The sequence below is a fragment of the Diuraphis noxia genome, unplaced genomic scaffold, assembly GCF_037042655.1.
Source record: "Diuraphis noxia isolate RWA-SAM2 unplaced genomic scaffold, SU_Dnox_SAM2 contig0001, whole genome shotgun sequence".
NCBI classification, from domain to species: domain Eukaryota; kingdom Metazoa; phylum Arthropoda; class Insecta; order Hemiptera; family Aphididae; genus Diuraphis; species Diuraphis noxia.
Window position 1 is genome coordinate 75,929,072 of NW_028301711.1, and position 24,759 is coordinate 75,953,830.

Below are 24,759 nucleotides of genomic sequence, written 5' to 3' on the forward strand. Positions count from 1 at the left end.
CTAAATGTTGGCATCAGATAATTAGTGAAAAGTCAATAATTAATGGGTTGGAGGCTCTGGAAACGTTTCCGCAGCCCCCCGCACGGAAAACGAATGTTGGCAAAAGAAAACTTGGTAAAAGTGATATGTGGGGGGCTGGGGAAACGTACGTCTTTTTAATGCATCATATGGACTTTATAACATACTATTAAAATAACTACGTAAGACAGAACTTACACCATGATACCCCTACTCCTTTCTACGCCCTGCGATGGCCATAAAATGAATTGTAATCAAAAATAATAATGTTTTGATTAAATTAGGATACAGTAGTTTTATGAGGATATCAATTCAATATTTGTCTTCTCTCTCAGACCTGCATGCAAGTTAAATGATGCAACTATGATAATGATAAAACACATGCACCTAAAATAGTTTTTTTTATTATTCTTGAGTAGTCTTTGAGTTGATCATCTATATGAAAATTATAGAGGAAGAGAATAATATTTTTGAGAGGTTGGCATAAAACTGTTTTTATTTTATTACTATTTAACTTTGTATAATATACTTGACTTTCAAAATAAAAATAAAATTGTTAGTTAATAATTTTAAGATGAGACATTAACTAGATAAACCGATTGATCAAACCCTTAAAAATATTATTCTACATCATGCATAAAATTACTAAGAATAAAAAAAAAAACTATTTTGCGTAAAAACATAGGTATTGTCTATGTTTCGCGTATAAGCCAGAAAGAAAAAACAAAATTGCGCTGATAAAATGTTAACAAAATTCACTACTGTTTCATTTTTATTTTATATTCATAACTGAATTTAATTTGAGTGGAAAAAATATATTCATGCAAATGTTTTAAAAATAATATTATACCACCAACAATATTACATTTCAGTACTAAGTATTATTTTTTTTATTATTATTATTACCTATTAATGCCTCGGAGGCTATGGGCCATTGGCTACAATAAATTACATAATTTTAACATTAAAGGATATAACTAATAACTAAGGTAATATCAATAATACAATAAATAAATAGGGACTGTATATAAAATTGATTGTAATACATTATAGGTGGGTATATTATACTTATAATATAATGTTATTTGGATATATTTTTATTACATTTTTTTTATGAAGTTCTGTACCCCTTGTCAGTTTTGAAATCAATATTTACGTGTTGGTATTCATTTAACTAAATATAAAAGTTTGTTATTAGTTTTTAATTTTTTTTTAATTTTATCGTAAATTTTTTTCTCAAAAATTCTGTTCATAAAATTTAATTATTTTTACATTTATATTAACTATACATAAGTATACAGGGTGATTTTTTTATCATGAACCACTCATTATTTCAAAAAGTATCAATGTTTTTGAAAATATTTTTTTACAAAGTTTCATGTTAAAAAACAAAATTTTTATTAAAAAATTATGTTTTTTAATATTTTTTATCCTTATAATTTTTTAAGTTTTTTACTTTTTTGAAGGACAACCTAGAGTTTTAATTTCATATTCCAAAACAGAGTATTTTTCTGAGTATTTTGATACGTAAAAATCGAATTTTGGACGAGTAGCTTATGAATTATAAGTATTAAAAGTTTAGTGAAGTGGACTAGTGGAAAAACATTTTGCGGGTTAACCCCGTACCACTCCACTCTTCCAATCTAAACTTTAAATACTTATAACTCCTAAACTACTCGTACAAAATTCGATTTTTACGTATCAAAATACTTAGAAAAATATTCTGCTCTGGAATATGAAATTAAAACTCTAGGTTGTCGTTCAAAAAAGTAAAAAGCTTAAAAAATTATAAGGGTAAAAAATATTAAAAAACATAATTTTTTAATAAAAACGTTGATACTTTTTGAAATAATGAGTGGTTCATGATAAAAAAAATCACCCTGTATGTATATAGAAAGTCAACTATTTAAATATTTAATAAAATTATTTCCAATAAATAATAATTTAATATTAATATTATTATTTATTTTAGTGATTTTAGATTCTAACCGGAGCGATAAATTTATTGATGTTACAATGAGGTGTGTTTTTAATTTTAATTTTTTTTTGTTAACACTGATTCCCTTTCAAATCGAAAAAAATCTTTGTATTTTTTTTTTAAAATTTGCGTCTATATAGTGAAATAATGGTTTGATTTTTAACTTCAGTATCTATTCCGATGGAATGTGAATTTAGGTAGTTGATGCATTCGGTAGGAATTTTTAAGTGTCATGAAATTAAAAAAAAAAATCAAAATTAAGGGAAAACTAGGAAAAACGGGAAATCTAGAATTTTTTCATAAAATAGGTTTTCGGTAGCATCGGTTTTGTTTTATGGTAAAATCAATATTAGTCGATAGGTACATATGATTTTCAAAATATTTTGACTTGTGCTGAACGATTTATAGGCATAATATGTTATTACTAACTATCAGTTATTATAATATTATTTTAAACTAATGTCGATGAAAAAACTTTATCTCAGTCAAAATCTTTAAAATATAATAAAAATAAACGCAGTATGTGCATGCATGTAGCATGTCTTAGAGAATAAAGCAGTATATCCAATGTAAATACTGCATATTTTCCTAGTAATCTTATCTAAAACGGATTTGATGTATGTACACTTTATTTTTCATCAATGAATGGTCGTGACCACGCCATGTACCAAACGTTTTGATCAAAAGCATTTTTTTGAGCTAAATGACCATGTATTTGCTGTATTAACCTAACTAATATTTATAGATATATTATATATTATATATATATATTTTAATTTGAATATTTAAATTCATTAAAATACCTAAACATACTAAATGCAATTTACATTATTTTATTTTATTTATTAGTACAAGTATGATATTTTAATAGGTAGAAAGTTCTAAATATTAATTCATATAAATGTGTACTTTTTATGATAAAAAGTTTGTTTATGGTGATACTGCATTTATTAAAGTTTATTTTTCTTTTAATACACAATAATACTAGATACAAATGCAGTATCTTCTTAAATATGAAAAAAAAACCATGATATAATCTAAGTTCAAAAAAAAATGTTTCAAAAAATCAAGAATTCCTATGACTAATAATTAATAAAAAAAAGTGGGTAAAAATAATGATTGTATGGTGAAAAACAAAGAAATCGAAAAACTCATTTTCCCAACACTAAAATTCAATTATTGGAGATACTGCTTGTTTCACTAGGAGGGCATCATTCACTGTACAATATTACACACTTTTTATTAATTTGTATACAAATATAATATGTATATGTGCCTTATCTTGGCCCGTATACAGGGGGGGATTTAGGGGTTCACCCCCCCCCCCCCCCCCGAAATTTTTAAAGTAGTTATATATTTATAATATGTTATCGCAATCTTGTAGGAAGACGGACTTGAAATATTTTAACCTAACCTAACCGATTTAGGGAACACTGAATTTCTTGGTCGGATTTTTTTGGAATAAATCGATCTTTTTTTTACAAACTTTACAAACTTACAAACTTAACAAAAACAATTGTTTGAGTATTTGTTCTGCGCATGCGCAGTAAAAACTTTTTTTTTTAAATAGCAACACCTATTTTTAACACCATATTCGGATAGGCATATTTTTTTAAAGTAATTTTCATGTATCAACTATGGCTCTTAGTTCAATATCGACTGAATAAGAGCCATGTCAATTTTATTAAAAATAATACATTTTTAAACATTTATAAAATCATTTATAATTAATTCTTATTGGTTACTTTTTGAATATTTGTACGTATTTTTTTTTTTTTAAATATAATACTATAACTTATAAAAAACACTATCGTCTTGACAATAGACCTCGTCTCAAGACTAATCGTGGTAGCGTGTAACCTTACAGTAGTATGATTTGGTATGTTCAGACCGCCAACCCTTCTGACCCTTCTGACCCTTCTGACCCTCCTGACCGCCGCCCGGTCGCGCACGTGCGCGAGATATATATTATCACTTATTATGTTATCAGTTATCATTTATCGCTTATCATATATGACTGGGAAAAAAACTATAAAATAACTGATCGACACCCTCTTATAACATTAACCCACTAGGCCACTTAGCGTTATTTTCACTAAATTAAGTAGGTAAATATATTTATTTTAATTAAATATTATGTATAGTATCAAATATAACATAAGTTTAGTGTAATACGCAATAATATAAAATATATTTTATGTCTATCGAAAAATGGAGGCGGCTTTTTTCAAAGGATTATCGAGAGCGTGACTCGTCCTTCTATAATCAGACAATTGTATACGTTAACGGACATGCAATACACCTGCAATGACAGGAAGATGTTTCCCCCACCAAATAATATTCAATGTTCACGTTTAATACCATAAAATGAATTCAGTCGCTCTGCATCCACCCGAGTGTTCGTACGTTCGTATCGTTTTCAGTGTTTAAAATTATTTTTCGGTGTTTAAAATAAGTATGGATGGACCAGTCGCAAATATGGCTGATATTTGGAAGAAGAAAAATTTTACATATGTACCTCCAGCACCACCCGCCGAACTTCTTGAAGCAACCAATTTCACGCTTGATTTTGTGAGTCGCAAGTTTATCCAAATTGGTATTGACCCGACATATAATTTCAAAGTCGTTTTGCTTATAATAACGCCATCGCGTTATGTTCGAATTACACCGGACTTATTAAAGAAGATATTGGATTTTATGGGTCATATCCTTTCGTTCATATTGGACCAACCACAAAGGTACAAGCGTTTTACATTTTTCGAAACCGATATATTTAAACTATCTAGTATGGTGTATGGTGGCGAAAATGTATTAGTGATGGAATCGAAAAATGTAGAAGGATGCAGAGTTCTTCTAAATCGTACAGATCTTCTTCAACTGCAACGTTTAGAATATGCTATTTTTGAAGCCATCGTTCGAAAAGATGTATATACAGTCCCATTAATTTTAAAACAAATTAATCAGTTTGGTGCGTACCTTGAAGAGAAATGTTCTCGAGAAAAATCGCCACCGAAAAATATTGAAGAAAGGAAATTGTACATTAAGAACATGCAACTCGATCGGGATGATAGGATCGTGAAATCTGCTCCAAATCTTACCAGGCAAATCCAGATATATGCTGTTACACAGTTGGCCGAAAATTGGGAAAATCGGAAGGCGCAAAAATCACAAGAGGTAATTAAAAAAAAAATATATATATATATATATTATATTCATAGAAATATTTAATAAAAAATATTTTTTATTTTAGTCATGTTATGCTGATCCAAACTGTGAAATGACAGTAATACTGTCACCCAGCTGCCCACCAAAACCCATTATCACCAGCTTACAGGATGATTCCTGTACAATACGTGACGCATTTGATAAGCCGGAGGATCAAATTCTAGCTAAGGTAATAAATAGTTTTTAACTAAAAAAAAAAAAAATATTTATCTAATATTTAATTAATTTTCCAGCCGCTAGATCATTTTGACGGTTCGCAATCCCCCTCATGCCCACGGATCAACATAAGAGATGGGTTTGATTTATTCAATCGATTTGATTCACCAACCTCAACTCACGTCAATCACCTCACTGAAGCACCATTACGTGGAGTGAAGCGTCGACTACCACAATCACCCGCAAGTCCACCATCATTCGACGTAAATGACGGTCCGGATTACTTCAATCCAATCGGTACGTCAACACCATACTTCAATCCAACTTGTACGTCAACACCATATCAACCAACATTCGCCCAGTACCCAGCACCAGTAAGCGGTGTTAGACGGAGTTTATTTTAATATTTGTTTTAATATTTATTTTAATAATTCATGTGAAATAAAAAACAAGCGTGATATTTAAAACAAGTTTTTTTTATTTATTAGAAAATAAGTTAATAATTACAAAGTATAAAAATATTTACAAGGTATAAAAAATAATTACAAGGTTCACAATTTTCTAACATCGCCACTAAATGGGTTATAAGTTATAATCTGATCATGTAGTATTAAACAATAAGCTGCAGTCTTTTCTGGAATAACTGTGTCCGTTTCAAAGTCTATTCTTAGGTCCACGGTCGATGATTTAACGTTATCGTTCTGGTACGACAAATCAACAACTACGATTGACACATAGTTTTGAAAAATATGTTTTGATAACAATGGTTCACAATAATCTCTTTCGTAATACGATTTTTGAAAGTCTGTATACGCTTTGTAGAGTATGCTAGTAGTATTGTTCTTAAAATCTGCTCGAAAGTCTTCATATGGATACACTTCAGAGTTTAAGTGTACCTTAAGATTTTTTAGTTGACAGTGATCAAACCGCCCAGCGTCAGTTTCGATATTGTTTTTTCGACTTGTTTGTAATCCAAACAAAACAAATCTCGGTTTTTCCAGTAAGCTGCTAGACTTAACAGTCCATGAGTGAGAAGTATTTCTTGGGAGAACAGGATACTCGCATAGATCCCAGGTCCTGAACGCACACGACAGTGTTTTACGAGAATCTAATACTTTCAATAACTTTAATTTTTCTTTATCACTGACTTCGATAATAGGCATCTTCCAAGTGACCTTGGTCAGTTCAATTGTAATTTTTTTATTTTTATCGACGGCGGCGGTTGCGCCTTCGCCCACAACATGTATCGCATCAAGGTCGGTAGACGCGCGATTCAAAATCAGTTGCTGATTACAATTGAGTAATATTTTTTTATAGTCTTCACAAAATCCGAATACATGTTTTAGAGGAATACATCCGGAAAATATATTATTGGTCATGAAATTTTTATTATCTTCACTATCCATGGCAGAGTCCCAAGCCGCATTCTCTAACGCATTCAAATCGTTTGGAGTATACGAGCAGTATGCTTTCAAGCAAGAAGACACTCCAGGTGATTTCAATTTCTGTATTTCTATTCCGTTTATTTCATATCGCATCTCGGAGAATAAAAATACCAATCCGTTATTCGAAAATCGAACTTCTCCAGATGCATCGGCTGGTTTGTTAACTTTTCCCTCGATGTAAATATAACTCTCGCACGGCAAAGTGTAAGCATCCATGTTTTGAATATTAATTCTAATTTCTTCATTGTATGATAGAGCGGTGCTTGAATACGGTGTGAACGAATGGTAACTCTTTTGAGTTATTTTACAGTCGTCGACATAGTCGGCCGTCACGTCTAAATATGAGTCTTCCATCATTGTAAAGAACGAAGAAAATTTAAATTATTTTTGGTGAGTTTGATATTTTTCGGCTTAGATGTTGATTTCTTAACGGCGGGCGGTATACTGATAGGTTTTTTGATTGTAGCTCTTTTTATATTAAATTTGAGTGCCATATCCACTACGGGTTATTTGTAAACGAACTGTTATTGGCTCACCGCGTAGATTAATCAGACAGTCGTTTTGATCTTTAAGCGTGATATTTACTTTAGTTATTGAAGTCGTGTTGAGACCGTAGAAAACTGGATGCCTAGGTACCTCAACGATTTTATATCCCGCGGGTACAGTAGGATAAAGCTCGTGTATGATCTGGCTCGGTGCCCCGTCACAGAATGAGCCGGTGATTAAATTACACTCTACTTTTATACAGTTTATTTTCATTATGTTGACAATATTTTCAGATTCGTGAGTAGCACCAGTAGTGTATAGCACATTTCTAAAACCTAGCAATTTCGCTATGCTATTCTCGACTCCTAAATCGACTTCATGACTACACGATATCATACACTTTAATGTTCTGCTGTTTGCTTTTAACTCAAAAAAACTGACATAGTCGGGCATCATTTTTTGTATAATAGACTCTAACTGATTCAACTCATACGTCCCCGTAGGTATAATTACGTACTCATTTTCATTGATTATATTACGAAAACCAATAGTATTGCAACCAGGTTCTATGTTTGGTATAGAATTATTCGTCTGCAAACTCAAAAGACAAATCTGTGCTGTATTTTCCACTTCTATCGGTGGAAAAATCTCGCATGACAACTCACTCGAATTTCCGTTTAATGTTATTGTATACATGATAAAAATTTTAAACACAAGTGTCCACAATTTGTAGTATTATAATCCTGCTCTCTGCTGTAATTGAAACGTATGTCGCATCCGTGAAAATATTGTTGTACTTCAATTGGAGGTGGTAAATTTCCAAAGCTGTCGTAATATTCGACTTTTTTTCCGATTTTTTTATACGCTACCCAATGCGTTCCTGCACCGTTTTCAGTGTCCAAGTTAATAATCGCTGATTCTTTGCGTTTAGGACGTAGAGGCAACCTGTCTTTACTAAACACACCGATGAAATGAGGTATTTTCATTGAACGAGCGATTTTTATAAGTTCGAAATCGTACAACGCTCTACTGGGTAACGTGTCAATTAGTTTTTTGATTTTCTATATTTTTTCGCTTTTTGACCCCTACCACGCGGTGTTTCTATTTTGTATGAGTTGCTTTTATACGGTGCGAGATATAACCCTTTGCCCAAATGCGAAGGAATGTTTCTATTAAATTCATTAGCAACCTTCACAACGTTGGCTACACCGCCAGTCAGGGCTCCCAGAGCTGACAACCCGGCGAAAATCGGTATGAGTGGTAGCACACCGCCTTTTTTCGGAATATTTATTGTTCGTGGAACTTTTGTCTTCTTAGTTTTGAATGCTTTTCTCGCGACGGCTACACATTTTTTAGTCAATTTCATCAAGTTTTTTTCACCGGTATTTTTCTTTATAACGTTTTTAGCGGCTTTAAGTGCTGCTTTAAAACCACAGCCGGCGCCTACTTTACGTTTTGCTTTCATGGCGGTAGTCACGCCCCAAGCTACAGCTTTTTCTTTTAAACTTGAATCTTTTGACTTGAACCTATCCCAGGCTCGCTGTTCTAATATATAATCGGCTTTGTTACGATCTGCGATAGAGTTGCTATGTTCATACGCAATATCGTGGTCCCTACAAGCAGAGTCCAGTGGGTTTATGCCTTTATCACCGCGAGCTAATCGTTTTTTCAAATTTGTACCAGGTCCACAGTATTGATAACCTGCAACGAAACATTATTATTATTATGACAATATCGGATTTATTATTCAAGGCTTACCAGGCACGTGAACTTCCAACGGCAATTTGTTTATAAGCGTGTTGATAAGTCCGCCACCTTTATTCTTGCTGCTTCTTCGAGCGAGTGACATTGTGTACTGATTGCATTCCGTCGTTACAGAGATATTTATAATGAAATTCGTCAAACAAGATGTACAACTCACAGTTGAAAACGTGGACCCACCCTCTTCGTTTAAGAAACAAAGACATGGAGCGCTTCTACCTAATACGATTAGAGCACTTATCGTAGGTCCTTCAGGCTGTGGGAAAACTAATTTAATATTTACCTTATTAACACACATTAACGGAATACGATTTCACAACGTTTACATATATTCAAAAACATTGGATCAACCCAAATATAAAATGCTAAGTGAAATATTATCGGGCACTGATGTTGAATTATTTACGTTCTATGAAAACGAACAAGTTATTGAACCTGAGAAAGCTTTACCAAACTCTGTGTTTATTTTCGACGATATTATTACTGAAAACCAAAAGATTGCAAGAACTTACTTCTCCAGGGGTCGACATAATTTAGTGGATGTTTTCTATTTAGCCCAGAGTTATTCAAAAGTACCAAAACAACTTTTGCGCGATAACGCAAATTTTATTGTATTATTCAAACAAGATGAGACTAATTTAAAGCATGTGTATAATGAGCATTGCTCTGGCGATATGTCATATTCAGAGTTTAAAGACTTTTGCACTTCGTGTTGGCGTCTGGGGAGATTTGAGTTTATCGTGATAAACAAAGACTGTGAACGCGACAACGGTCGATATCGTCATGGATTTGACACATTCGTCGTTATATAAAGTGTTGTTATTGTAGAAATGCTTCATTCACAGTCATGGCTGCCAGTGGTGATGTACTAGGAGAATTGATCAAAGCCAAAGAAAATATTAAACGCAAGTATACAGCATTAAAACAAGGAAAAGCCGATATTCATTCATTAGTATCGGAAACGTTAAGTCCGATTATCGAACCATTAGAAAAAATAAAACGTTTCGATCCATCAACATTTCAAGCTCCATCATCTAAGGAAGACAGCGTTAGTGTTGAAGATTCTTTCAAAATAAACGACTGGTATAAGTCTTACGATATAGACAAAACGTATGGACCTAAAATACAGACAAATGGAAGTGTACTCTTAGGTAAAAAAGAAATTAAACTCGTTGATAATACGTTAACTATTGAAGATACGTCATATCCACTAACACAAGGACTTGGTAATTTAATATTTTCAAAAAATCCTAAGCTGTATACCAAAAACGATTTAAAAACATATAAATCAATATTAACTCAAACTTCAGCTCATCTGACAGCAGACGGAACAAAAATTAAAAGAGGTGGGAATAAATACACGGATTTAATCCAAAATCTATTTCCATCGGGCGCTGGACTGTCAGTCAAATTACAAAAACATAATTTAGTATACTGGAACGACCCTAACGAGCTTGTCGAAAGATTGAAGTTACTATTAGCATCAAAAGCAGCTGGTAATACAGGTGTTTCAAACGAAATACTCTCGATTTTCGAGGAATTGCGTGAAGCAGGGATAATAAAACATATTCCAAATGTCTAAACGTGAAATCTCAGTCGAATTGCACAAGCCGGCTAGGAAAAATTATATACGGCGTAGAGTTAATGTTTATGGCAAAAACGATCTATGGCAGGCAGATTTAGTCGAAATGATACCATATTCGAAAAAAAATAAAGGGTACAAGTATATTTTATGTGTTATAGACTGTTATACTAAATTTGCATGGGCGATACCATTAAAATCTAAAACTGCTAAAGAAGTTTCCAACGCAATGTCTAAAATACTGCTTAAACGCACACCAAAACTATTACAGCTCGACAATGGTAAAGAATTTTACAATTCTACATTCGACGCGTTGATGAAGAAACATAATATACACAAGTATTCTACGTATAGTACTATGAAAGCGTGTATTGTAGAACGGTTCAACCGTACATTGAAAGAAAAAATGTTTAGAGAGTTTACGGCACGTGGCTCACACGAGTGGATATCTATTTTACCGAAACTGATAAACGAATATAATAATTCAAAACACAGGACCATAGGCATGACACCAGTGCAAGCTGATGCAGATCCAATGACAGTTAAAATAAAACAACGAAAAATTATTAATCGAAAAAATAAATTTAACGTTGGTGATAACGTTCGTGTAAGCACATATAAAGGTGTATTTGAAAAAGGTTATTTACCGAGCTGGTCTACAGAAATATTTAAAATTGTTAAAATTAACGATACGTTACCTATTACTTATCAGCTACAAGATTATACTGGAAAACCGATTGCTGGTTGTTTTTATTCAGAAGAAATATTGAAAACAAATTATCCGAATGACTACTTAGTAGAGAAAATCATACGTAGGAAGGGGAAACAATTTTTTGTGAAATGGCTCGGATTCGATAATACTCATAATAGTTGGATAAATACTTGTGATGTTAAAAAATAGTGTCAGTCTAGCTGCAGACATGAACGTGTTTGGTAGTTCTCAGTCTAGTGAAACTAATAAATTTTTAGTAAATCTCGAACAAATTGTTAAATCGTTTTTGCCTAAATTAGATAAAATCGACCATTTACTTGAAGAAAATCATAAATCTATTCTAATTCAAGAGGAACAAACAGAAAAGCTAGAATTAACGTGCTTAGAGATTACAGAGCACATGACAAGAGGCGAAGTATCATTACAATATATCAAAGAAACTATAAATGAGATTAAAAAAATAATACCAGCTATACTGAGCCGCCTTAACACTATAGAAACTTATTATAAAGACAAGGCATAATGTCTTCAGCCATATTAGACATGCAATGCATACTTGGCGTCAACAATAAATACATGATTAAAGAAATGTCTATTGTAGACACAGAAACATGGGCAACTCAGCATTGGATTTTTAAACATTCAAAATCCATAGAGGATAACAAAAGTCGTAAAACCAACAAGTGGCTGGAACGTAATTATCATCAACTAGCTATAGAATACGGTGATGTCGAGTACGAAGAAATAGGTAAAATATTGAATTCATTAAAATTCAGTTGCATCTACGTCAAAGGCGAACAGAAAAAACAAGTTCTTATGGAGTATATACCACACGTTGCACTCATCAACATTGAAGACTTAGGCTGCCCTCGTTTGGATCAAATATGCGATGACGAAACTCTACCTTGCTGTATTTTTCATATGGAAATTAATCCTAAACAATGTACATTTTATAAAGTTTTTGCTATAAGAAAATGATTTGTAAATAATTCTTAAAAATGTGATTGTATTTAATAAACATTATATTATATTTTAACATTAAATTTTTTTTTTTTTTTTATTTATATGTGTTAACATTTGTCAGATTTACAATTCAGGGTTATAGATTACATTTAAACGTAAATACAAATTATTCGAGTGATATTTACAATAAATATATATGGTATTTACAACATAACAAAATATATACATGGTATTTACAATATAACAAAAATATATACATGGAATATATATAAATAATTTCTATCTTTAAAAGTTGAAATATGATCTACATATCCTATAACCTACATGATATATATATTATGAACATTTCTAAAAAAAAAAAAGTACATAAACTTAGGTTAGGCACTATAGAAGGTTAAGCCTTTCTCTTCCTCGTTCCAGTTATACCCATAAAATCTAATTACGGCCAAACATCCTCTGCTTCATCTCCCCTGTAAAATTAAGAGAAAATGTTAGTAAAATAATTTAAATATATATTTTGTAATAACTTACTCTATACTATAATGTCCATGGGCCAGTGTGTGCACTTTGTCTTGCAGCACTATCCTCTTATCATCATAGCTGTTATAAGTTAATTTGTTGGTCTTAATCGTCATGAGTTTATGTTTGAATGACCGTATTGACAAGTTTTCCTTATACGCCTCCACGTCAGCTTCTCCAAATAAACATTTCTTGTGATCTTCCAATGTCATGTGGTTCTTAACCACATGCTGCCTTACCCCCTTTGCTTTTATTTGTTCACCTCCTACTCTGGCATCATCCCCAGAATGTACGTGGAAAGCGTACGATTTCGCCCGCAATGCACAAAATTCGGTGATTATATCACCATCTACTTCATCTGAGAAGTACCCAGGTTCCTTACTTCTAGCTGCAACATAACATGGATGATCACTGGGTAGGTTAGCTGTATCCATTCGTTCCAACAAGCTGTGATTAGCTGCCAAGTCTTCATAAAAATCATTAGTTTTAATGTGGTATATCAACGAATCTAAAAATAAAAATAAATATAATATGTGAAAATTAGATAAGTTTTAATATATTTACCTGTATCAGTATACATTAGCTTAATTTTATCCCTATAGTGCTTCTGCATAACATTGTAGTGATAGTCATACATCAACGTCTTGCTGATATCCAGCACTGCAAATCCTATAGAAAATAAATGTATGATAAAAGTGTATTATATAATTTTAAAGTATATTTACCAATATATATAGGTTTGTCAAATTTAATAATCTTATTCTCCAACGCTACTGCATTGAGGTTTTCATTGTAGTTAGTGCAGTGTTTAAAAGTAGTTTTATTAATACATTTTTGTAGCCTCCTCTCACAGGATACCAACTCTATTTTCAGCTGTTTTCGTTTCGATTCCATAGTTTTTCCTGCACAATAGTAAATTTTAAAAGTTTTAAAAGTTTTAAAAATTTAAAAGTAACCTACCAAATACAGCGTTGTTCATCAATTTAAAGAAGTCTTTCTCAAATGCGTTCCTAGCCTTTTTCCTCATTTCGGTGTTTAAATCTATATATTTAGCCAGCCAATCTGACTGGTTAAACTGTATCACTCTATGTACCTATAAAAAATAATAAGAAAATAAAGAAATGTTAAAAATCTGTTTAAAATCAAATAAAATACAAATATTTACTTTTTCAACTATAAGACCATTCTTAATCGCCTGTTGCAGGTTTCGATAGTGAATAATATAATTATTTTTCTTCTCAAACGTCGCCATCAACTTCTTAACCTTTGATCCACGCGGTACACTATTTTGTGGCAGGAAGGGCAGGTCATTGTGTTTGTCGTGTAAATTTTGTGGATATGTTATATCCACCTCATACACTCGTCCTATGGAGGAGGTATCATCCAAATCATTTAATCCGTTTAATGTAGGTTCAACCCACTTGAACCCACCGTATGGCATGTACTGGGACATCGCCCATCCATACAAGTTATTACCTATACAATTTAAATAAATATTAAAAAGTTTTGAAAAAAAAAAATATAAAAATAAATATATACTTACAATCCTGATATATTATCCACGATTTATCTTTCGTATCGTCATAGCCTGGGACCTTGCTATTGTTTGCCTTCGCATACCTCTTACTCGCCTGCACCAAACCCCCACGTATACCTATTTAAAAAATGTATTAGATTATTATATACACATTTAAAAAAATTATATACTGACCATTTTCAAACATCAACAACATGTCGTACTCGTCCAGCAACTGCAGCTTTTGCCCCGTGAACTTTAACATTGCGTCAAAGCTTAAGCCTGGGGCAGTAAAATAATGGGCAGCGTCCAAGTTATACGTCTTCATGCACATGTCGCGGAAGTTCTCAAAAACATCTGCCAGTAGTAACACGTCAATTTTCAGGTACAGGTCGGAATAATCACCGAGTGTCCTACAGTTAAAATGACTCCATACCTGTAACACACAACAATTTTCAAATATAGATCTAAATACATGCGAAGTGTAAACATACCTCCTTAGCATGGTCAAATTCGCTCTCCTTAATCCCGCTCTCTGTTAACGTACTGTAAAAGCTCCTCTTACTCGGTAACCTAGTATCCTCTAGCCGCTCCCAACTATCTGTGAACTCGTACGGGTACACCCCCTTACGAGTCACGAGCGGCATATCTCCGGCGACAAAATGTTTGGCTGTCTCACGGAAGTTCTCATGTTCGGGTGTAAGCAAATTTTCAGCCAGTGACGACAGACTCGACGCCATAAACCGGAACGTGTCGATAAACCGAACAGTGAAGGTACTACTTATATATTTCGAGAAAGATATATATTTCTCTTCACTGTTAGGTATAACGTTGATCGTCTTAGTATCATACCCAAGTTCGGTGATTATGAAGTGAGAGTCGTAGTTTGTGAGATTATGAAAAAAGACAGGTACAAATTTAGGCTGTTGCAACTCTAAGTTACACCTAGAGCACAAGGTCTGCCTAAATTTGCCTGTCAAATGATCATGATCCCTAACCTTATCGTCCCCGACTAATATACATTTGCATAAATTACACTTCATACACTCTTGATGTGTTTTTTCTTCACCCTCAGTCATTTTTATCGGGATATTAGTCTTCATGAGATTTTCAATTTTCAGGGCCACCTCAACTATTGTCTCCACAAAATGTCTCGCTACGTCCGTCCTGTCTTCGCTGCCTCTGTAGATTACCGGCCCCGTCGGTATCTCGTGTTGAAGCAATAACTCTGCCGGTACGTCTTCGCTCGCTTTCACCAAATACCCATAACTCATAGCTTCGTGTTTCTGGGTAATCGTGGTACTATCCCCTCTTGCCTCCTCCGTCTTCGCCAAGATCGCCTCAAAATCCGCGTAAATGACAAACGGATGCCTAACCGTGTTTTTCCACGCCTTGAACTCAACACAATCACCCTCCTTAGGCATTTCTGGTAAAATTGGTTTGTGCGCCCCGCAAATCAATTTGTGTTGGTCCAGGGCCTCCTGCCCACTCAACTTGAATTTATGACATCTGTCGTCGAAACTCATAAAACATCTCTTACAGAACACGACACTCTCAGTGTGTCTGGTTTTCTGAGCGCGGACCAGTCTGGAAAAATTCGAAATATACACGTAGTGAGAGTTGGCGCCGTCCGTCACCAACAACAGATCAAAGTGGTTGGCTTTCTCATCATCGACGACACGTAGCGGGTACACCTCGTACGTCGGATATTTACGCGGTGGCTGGAACTTTTTATCCAACCCATACACATTCACAGAGACAGTCGAGTTATTTTTCTCAAATTTAGCGATGTCTGATAGAGGTGTAGGGAACGATATACATTCAAAATTATATTTTTTCTCGTGCTTTTTATAATTTTCTCCGACGTAATATTTATATTTATCCGATACATTTTCAGTCACATGCCTCGCTAAAATCGCCCATTTAAAACACTCCTGATCCGTGTTTTGCGGGTTGATGGTGCTCCGTTTCCTTTCTATGTAGGCCGGCAACTCGATATACGATGATCCGCCCATCGGAGTATATTTGTAGACCGCTAACAATAACCCATCTATGCTCTCTAATATAAATCCACTTCCTCGTGATTTATATTCTTCCTCCTCCTTCAACAACTTTATAAAAGCCCTCTCAGTGATTGTACTAATGTCACTATCCGCAAAAAGTTCTACCGCCGAAGTCTTGAATGCCCGGTTCTCCGACGAGTTTGGTACGTTGGGCCGGTTATACGTTGCCTCGAGCTTAAGATTAAATTTAATCGCCCCTTGCTGAACGCGTGTTTTTAATAATTTGTTCAGCTCGGGCTCGAGCGATCGAAGAAACTCGGTATAAATTAATGTATTAGTAATATTTTTAGCATAATACCAAACTATTTTTCTATTTGCCGAAGATTTGATTTCTACGAAACCGGGGGACTGAACTAGACACATGCGTGCTTTTTTTGCCCTAGCAGCCGACACGGTGTTGGCGGTTGAAACACGTTTACCGTTAACGTTGGCGGTGTAAGAATCTTTAAAAAAAAAAAAAAAAAAAAAAAAAAAAAACCTAATATTAATATCTAATGAAAATAATAAATTGGCTAATCTATTAAAAAATCCAATTAACCTCACGACTGATAAATAAAATCTAACGAAACAGCTATTTATCTTTTTTTAACTTGTGACATTTACAAATAATTTAATGTCACGTATTTCAAAAATCTATTTTAAATCTTACGATAATATTTCTCAAAAAATAATAATCTACGGAGGAAAAATCACCAGGTCTTTTAAAATCTAATTAATTCTTATAAATAAAACTAACCTGTATTCTCAAATTCGTCCATTGCGTTCATACAAATAATATCGCCGTTGTCGGATACCGCATTCGATCCACCGGCCGGGTCATCGGGGACAAATATTTGAGGAGCAATCTGAATATAACCTTGTGGAGTAGGCCGGGTAACACTTTGCTGTGCTGGTTGAACCGGTACGATACCTTGATCATTTTCAGACACTTCAGCGAACATATCATCATATCCATCATTAAAATATTTGTCCAGTTCATTATTATTGACATTATTCGGTGCGATTTCACCTAGTTGAGGTCTGACGCGTTCTACAGCTTAAAAAATAAATATTGAATTAAATATTAAATCAAGCTAACTTAACCTAACAGCTCATAAAATATACATACCATGAACATTTTTCATATGTCTATTGAGATGTGTCTTGTAACTAAATGTCGATGCGCAAATAGTGCAAGAAAAACGAACACCATTGTGATTTTTTTGATGAGCAGTCAAATTACCCTTACGCGTAAACGTGGATGGACACTGCTCGCATTTAAACATTTTTTCAAATTTTATTTTTAACAAAAATAACAATATTTTAATGGCTTAGTTCGCAAAAAGAAAAATATACGTGTTCAACGGTTTAAGACGATATACGTACTGAAGGGATGTAGGCTCCTTAGGGCAGTTTTTAAATATTAAAGACTTTTTACAGTACGCATGCGCTAGGTGGTAGTAAAGGAGTGGCCATCTACGAATGTAGGCTCATTAGGACAGTTTTCAAATATATTTTTAAATCTCGTAAAGGAATGTCACAAAAGGTATCTGCCGCCAAAGGATGACCCATATAACGACAAATCTTTGAAAAAGCCGCCTACATAGAAATCGGTCACATCGAATAAATTATCAATGACATAAAGAGATGACCTAAGAAAGCGGCATAACGGTAAAAGCGCTACATAAAAGGAAGGGTATCTGCCGCCAAAGGATGACCCATATAACGACAAATCTTTGAAAAAGCCGCCTACATTTAAATCGGTCACATCGAATATACCATAGCGGCACACTTATAACGGTAAAACTGGTAAAAGCGCTAACAGTCGTCTTGCCCGTCTATGGCTGATGACTAAAAAGCCGCCCACATTTAAATCGGTCACATCCAATAAATTATCAATGACATAAAGAGATGGCCTAAGAAAGCGGCATAACGGTAAAAGGATGGGTATCTACCGCCAAAAGATGACCCATATTACGACAATTCTTTGAAATAGATCGTATCGGCAGTGTATGAGCATCAGTCTTGACGAGCGCTTAGTGTGAGATTCACCCTGTGCTTTACTTGTTATAGTTTTTGTTATTTAATCTTATATTACACATATATACGATTTTTATTTATCAAATCTTTCGTCTGTAAAATGTAAGTTTTTTGTTTTTTTACACTATTCATAAATTGTTTAAGATTTACATATAACTCGATTTTTAGATGACTAATAATTCATCGTCAAGTATGCCGTGGTTTAGAGGAGATGATTATATCAGAGTTCTTGCAGCGACACCACCGGTAAGTTTTAAATAAAATTATTACTTAAACTCAATATAATATAAAATAATAATTTTTAATTAGACTCAATCCGAAGATAGTGGGTACTTATCCTATCAAGATTCACAAATAAATCGTACGTTGTCGCCAGTTGAACATTTAAATTCTTCGCCGGACATGTTTTCACCTTCAACACCGGATTCTCCCCCTTATTTTTTTCCAGCAAATGAAACAGTAAGTTTGTATATATCAATAGACCTATAATTCATTATAAAATTTGCATAATCTGCTTTTAGCTGAATAATAGCCCGTCACCAGGACCGACATCAAGCCCCGTAGATTTAAGCCAGTGCGGACAACGATTTGTGTTCTCGCCACGGAGCCCTCCTGTGAGACGGGATCCTCCCGTCGGATATTCTGAGATGGCAAGTTTTAAATAAAATTATTACTTAAACTCTATATAATATAAAAATAATAATTTTTAAATAGACTCAATCCGAAGATAGTAGTGGTTCCACCTATCAAGATTCACAGGTAAATCGTTCGTTATCGCCCGATATGTTTTCATCTACAATACCGGGATCATACGCATTGAATTTGATAGAAGCCATGGAGTTTTCTCCGTCACCCCCACGACAATCGCAGATAGACGAATGGCTTAGAACAACTCCGCTATCACAAAGTATGTCAAACATAGTACCTCCTGAATATGACTTGCTCATTAACGGGAGGATATTAAACACCACACAACCGTCCCAAAATGAAACTGGTTGGGCGGAGGATGGCTACAACGATATCCTGTCTGAGCATATGTTAGCAAATGATGAATGGTACAATGACGGGGCTGACGAGGTATTGAACATCCATATGGATGCCTTTGAATACCACGAAGGTGAAAAATAATTTTTTTAAATTAAATATATTTTTTTTTTTTATATTATGATAATATTATACATAATATTTTAAATTAAATATATTTTTATTGTGATAAATATATTTAATTTATGATAAATAATATTTTGTATATTTTATATTTTTATTAAAATAAATATATTTTTTGTATATTTTTAAATCTCGTCTACTTAATTTAGTGAAAATAACGCTAAGTGGCCTAGTGGGTTAATGTTATAAGAGGGTGTCGATCAGTTATTTTGTAGTTTTTTTCCCAGTCATATATGATAAGCGATAAATGATAACTGATAACATAATAAGTGATAATATATATCTCGCGCACGTGCGCGACCGGGCGGCGGTCAGGAGGGTCAGAAGGGTCAGAAGGGTCAGAAGGGTCAGAAGGGTTGGCGGTCTGAACATACCAAATCATACTACTCCTTACCGAAAACCAAATAATGTCGGCAAACTGACGCGTAATAGCCGTTTGAATTCAAACGGCCTTTGCGCGGAAACCCGCGCTGTCACTTCTCTGTTCAACCGCCAATCGACAACGGCCGACACCGACACGCGATAAACGCGCCTGGAAATGTCGATCGCCCGTACCGCGAACCGGCTCGTACAAAGTTAGTTCCACGGCCGCGCTCGAGTGACAACTACCGCATCACCACCGTCCTCGCACGCGCCGTTCACCACACTATTGTGTCTTTTTTTTGTGTGTTTCTCATCACACGTTTTTTTTTTTTTTTTTTTTTGTTTTTTATTCCGTTCATCAAAATGAAATAAAAACCAACTACCGCACCTCTGCGACCGAAACAAAGGTGTTTTTTTTTGTGTTTCAACACTCCACTACACATATCGTTGTGGGATCCGTCCAGGATCGCCACAAAACAATAAAGGATGTCTACAGCGTTTTAAATTATGCTTCGACAATCACGGAGCAGACTTTGAACAATTTATTTAATTTATTGTGTAATTAAAAAATAACTATTGTTCACTTGTACCAGTTGTACCTAATCGATTTTTAATAAATAATGTTGTATCCATATTATGTTAGTCTTGCTTATAAGTTATAACATATATTTTTTTTTTTTTTAAATACGTACAAATATTCAAAAAGTTTTGGCTACGTAAACAACGCACTACGAGTCGTCCAAGTTGTTTACAATATTGTCAGTGAATAATGGGAAATCCCATGTTAAACTTCTATCGTCGTTTTATACCTAGAGCTTCAGCAAGATGCACAATCACCACTAAGTGATCTCTTAGTACCTAATCTAAAAGGTAAAGTTCCTATTAACTGGTCACCAGAGGCTATTACGGCGTTTGAAAAATGCAAGGAGGAACTCGCCACAGCTACGCTTCTCGCACATCCATGCGACAATGCTCGACTGGCTATTGTAAGCGATGCTTCAAACACCGCGGTTGGCGCAACTCTTCAACAGTTCATCAATAAGGAATGACAACCTCTCGCCTTCTTTTCTAAGAAGCTTACAGTGACTGAGACAAAATACGGAGCTTACGATCGAAAACTTCTTGCAATCTATCTTGGTGACTAACATTTTCGGCATATTATGATGGAGGGACGCGTGTTTTTTATACAGTGTGATCACAATAAGTGGAAACACTCAATAACTATGTGTAGGCTTCATATATTTCAATTCTGCTTTTTCGGCTAACTAATAAAGAGCATGCGAATGAACAGCGGCCGCCCCTATGGGGCCATCTGGCCGATGCTTAGAACGTTGATGCGGCAAAAGTAATGGCACAGAGAGGAGGGGACCCGCGTATGTCGTCGTCGTGGTCGAAATTATAGAATAATTTGAGCAAGCATCCAGTTCTTTTATTCGCGTGATGATGTCATAAACGGGCGGCCATGTAAAATTAATTGCTCCACGTGGAGCCGTTATTGTGGGTTCGATTAATTAATAAACATCAAGGACGAGTAAATATCATAACTATATTATGATAAAAACATATCATAAAAATATCATCTTAAATCGACACTATTGACCGTGCATTAAATTGCAATATTATGCATTTATAAAAAACATGATACGCTGTTCTTAGAATTGCATACGATACGGTGATAAAAATACGTATATTATGCATTTTATCTAATTTTTTTTATAAGTATTCTACTTAATATGAATTACTCGCGTCCGGTATGAACAGTAAAAACGCATATAAAAGAGCATAATGTTCAATGCATCTTCAGTACAACGTTGACACACTATACAGACCTACCCAGGCTGACTGTAAGTATGTTCGATGGAGACAACCCCGAATGTTCGGCAATGGAATCTACATGCAAGAAGAGGAAGGCGGAGAAACCTGTTGTACCGACGAAGAAGACCAAGACGACGTCAACATCGTTGACCAACATCCCACTTTTACAGATTCGGACAGCCATGGAGACAGAGAAGTTGAGTGTGGACAATTTGGTTCACGTCACTCAACTTCTGACGGATTTCAAACTGAATGTGGGCACGCAATATCACATTTCAGTTCGGATAGTTTTGATATCGCTATGGCACCCAGAACATTTTGCAACAACGATGAACCCGAAGAAATGGATGACTACGAACCTGGTACGCGACGAGAGACTGGAGGAATGCAATATGGAGGATATTCCTATGAGGGAGAGAATCATGGCCATGTTGCTCGTGGCTCGCCCATTTATGAGCACTTGCTTCGAAGAGTTGTCGATCGACTTTGTGACATCGATTTTCGAGGCAATGATCATCGATACATCAGCGACGTTATTGTCCCCCGTGGACCTAACGGAGTTGATGAAGTTGCTCAAGAGCTACAAACTATGTTGCGACAGTTCCCTCCAAAGCTCCCAGTCATCGTCACAGCCCATGGCGACCATGTCCATTTCGTCCACGTCTGCCGACAGTCAAACTCGGCTTGTCGGTGTATATGGTTGCAACGATCCGTCCTCTATCGCCAACATGGACGACAACGCCTTCGAAGACGCGTTTGGGTGATACGCCACACGTCGTCGGACTGGGAAAGCATCGTGTGATATTTTTCTACAGACGGCCGGGAACCCAAAAAAATTGACGGCGTCTGTTCCTATGGAGGATTACGTGATGGACGCAATTTTATACAAGTATGTGGTAAAAAGTTATTTGCAATATGTTCGCCATTCGCATCTAAAAGAAGTGTTCATGTCGACTATGGTTAAAAAATATGGTTCATCGTATTGCTTTAATGCCAATCATTTAAAAGAATATACATTTCGGACCACAGAAATTGACATTTTGTATAACAGACATTTGCCCAGTGTACGAAATTACGAAAATAAATTTCAAATTTTTCAAAATAATAAAAACTATTACGAACCGTTTGAAGCAACTCCTTTTTATATTCATTTCAATGACCTTGTTTATAGCATGTCAGATAAATTAAAAATATATGAAGGTACTAGAAAAAGACCTCAATTTTTTTTGTACCAACACTATAGGGAAAATACACGTCATAATAGAAAATTGGTGAAATTATGCTATCCGTTATTAAACCAAGCTACTACTACCACATATTCGACCACATGTACGATCCTAATTATATGGATAATATTGACTTTTCGTAAATTTAGGAAATCGGATCTCGAAGGACTCTGGGACACGAAGGAAATGTGGAAATATGCGTCAATGAAATGCCGAACGACGTTCCCAGAGAACTCAGTGCATTTGCAGAACATCAAGACGGCAATGCGAACCACTCTCCCGTTGATGAAGAACTCGGATACGATGAGGGAAGTTCCAATATCAAATCAGTATGCGTGTACTCAACGTCGCTAAAAAATTTGCTGTACCAGTATCCTTGTTGTCCGCCCGACGCTTTCGCGAACATCAAAGAATTTTATTTGAATAGTCGATTAAACACTATATTAGAAGAAGATAAAAAATGTAAAGTAGCTCTTAGGAATTGGTGCGCTATTATACGGGACTGGAGTATTAATGAATTCGTTGAATATTATAATAAACCTAACGTACAACCGTATTTTAACGCGTACGCTAGAGGGCCTGGAACTGTTTATTACGATATCGATAAATCCGTTTCAATAGCTACCGAGTTATTGATGTATCAATTTGAAAACAACGAGGGTCTTATTTGTCGATTTTTGCAAACTCTAGTCAACATATTGGATAAAAAATTCCGAAAAGAAATAGCATGCTAATACATTCTCCTCTCAGCGCGGGCAAAAATTATTTTTTCGATGCCGTAGCCGCCTTTTTTTGAATTACGGTATGTTCGGAACTGCCAACAAACCGAATAATTTCAGTTTTTCTGATGGCGCCGGCAAACGTCTCGTAATTTGGAACGAACCTAATTACGAGGTGTACCATTTGGAAAAAATGAAGGAACTATTAGGAGGGGATACCACTAGAGTGCATGTTAAATACAAAAACGATATTCCACTACAAGGGCCTCCCATAATATTATTGACCAATCACTATTTGTCGATAATCAATGACCCGTCGTTCAAGGACCGTTTATCAGTTTACACGTGGATTAACGCACCATTCCTAAAAATGTATAATAAAAAACTGTCTCCGTTATTTTTTATCATTTATTAAATAAATACAATATTACATATTATTGAATCGTGTTTTATTATTTACTAATTATTCTATTGTTACAAATTGATTGTACATCGACGACAAATCGTCACAGAAAAAGTATTGCCCCTGTGTAGTAGATAAATTATGGTGCATCACACCGTCTTCGAATGGAATATGAATTTTCTCAAAGTGTGTGAATTGGAACGGTGCTCCGAATTCAACAACCATTTCAGTATTGACCTCAAACACGACTTCAATGTCAGTGAAACTGCTAGGTTTTATTGCTTGACTAGTAGTAGTCAATCTGTGTACCGCATAGATGCCCACGTGCAGTGACGGTTGTTTTTCGACTGCGCTGTCATCACCGTGACGCCATATGTATTGACCGCATTCCAATGGTCTAAAATAACTTTGCTATCGAACAATTTCGTGTAAGTATCATCTCGTAGTTCTTTGGTCTCCGTATCGTTTACTTTTTCCGTATTTTTACCAATTTTGATTTGTGCGAATCCAGCTCTTCGGTTTTTTTTGTTCACCATAATAACGGTGTCATTCCCTGTAATCGATTTTCCGGAAATCTCGTTAAAAACTCCTTCTATCGGTTTTCCCAACAATCCCAATTTAGG

At 34.8% G+C, this 24,759-nt stretch overlaps 3 protein-coding genes and 1 pseudogene across 4 annotated transcripts; 2 read left to right on the forward strand and 2 right to left on the reverse strand.

Moving 5' to 3' along the window:
* The first annotated feature begins 4,247 nt into the window (after nucleotides 1-4,247).
* LOC149061722 (uncharacterized) lies at nucleotides 4,248-5,808 on the forward strand. Its single transcript, XM_089216506.1, has 3 exons — nucleotides 4,248-5,170; nucleotides 5,247-5,390; nucleotides 5,455-5,808. Exons 1-3 carry the CDS (start codon nucleotides 4,454-4,456, stop codon nucleotides 5,779-5,781), a joined length of 1,188 nt encoding a protein of 395 aa, XP_089072632.1. The 5' UTR covers nucleotides 4,248-4,453; the 3' UTR covers nucleotides 5,782-5,808.
* Nucleotides 5,809-5,928: 120 nt separating this feature from the next.
* LOC149061723 (uncharacterized) lies at nucleotides 5,929-7,179 on the reverse strand. Its single transcript, XM_089215085.1, has one exon. The coding sequence runs from the start codon at nucleotides 7,177-7,179 to the stop codon at nucleotides 5,929-5,931; it is 1,251 nt and encodes a 416-aa protein (XP_089071211.1).
* A 5,271-nt stretch (nucleotides 7,180-12,450) lies between these two features.
* LOC149061724 (uncharacterized) lies at nucleotides 12,451-17,496 on the reverse strand. Of its 2 annotated transcripts, XM_089217529.1 has the most exons (10): nucleotides 17,161-17,496; nucleotides 14,856-16,867; nucleotides 14,557-14,797; nucleotides 14,389-14,499; nucleotides 14,011-14,321; nucleotides 13,806-13,938; nucleotides 13,571-13,747; nucleotides 13,410-13,514; nucleotides 12,858-13,353; nucleotides 12,451-12,796 (listed from the first exon to the last, which is right to left on the reverse strand). In XM_089217529.1, exons 1-10 carry the CDS (start codon nucleotides 17,363-17,365, stop codon nucleotides 12,766-12,768), a joined length of 3,822 nt encoding a protein of 1,273 aa, XP_089073655.1. In that variant the 5' UTR covers nucleotides 17,366-17,496; the 3' UTR covers nucleotides 12,451-12,765. The 2 variants fall into 2 exon arrangements, with proteins under 2 accessions (XP_089073655.1, XP_089073657.1); XM_089217531.1 differs by lacking the exon at nucleotides 12,451-12,796 and having other exon boundaries at nucleotides 12,854-13,353.
* Nucleotides 17,497-21,823: 4,327 nt separating this feature from the next.
* Nucleotides 21,824-23,708, forward strand: LOC149061725 (uncharacterized; annotated as a pseudogene).
* Nucleotides 23,709-24,759: the final 1,051 nt, after the last annotated feature.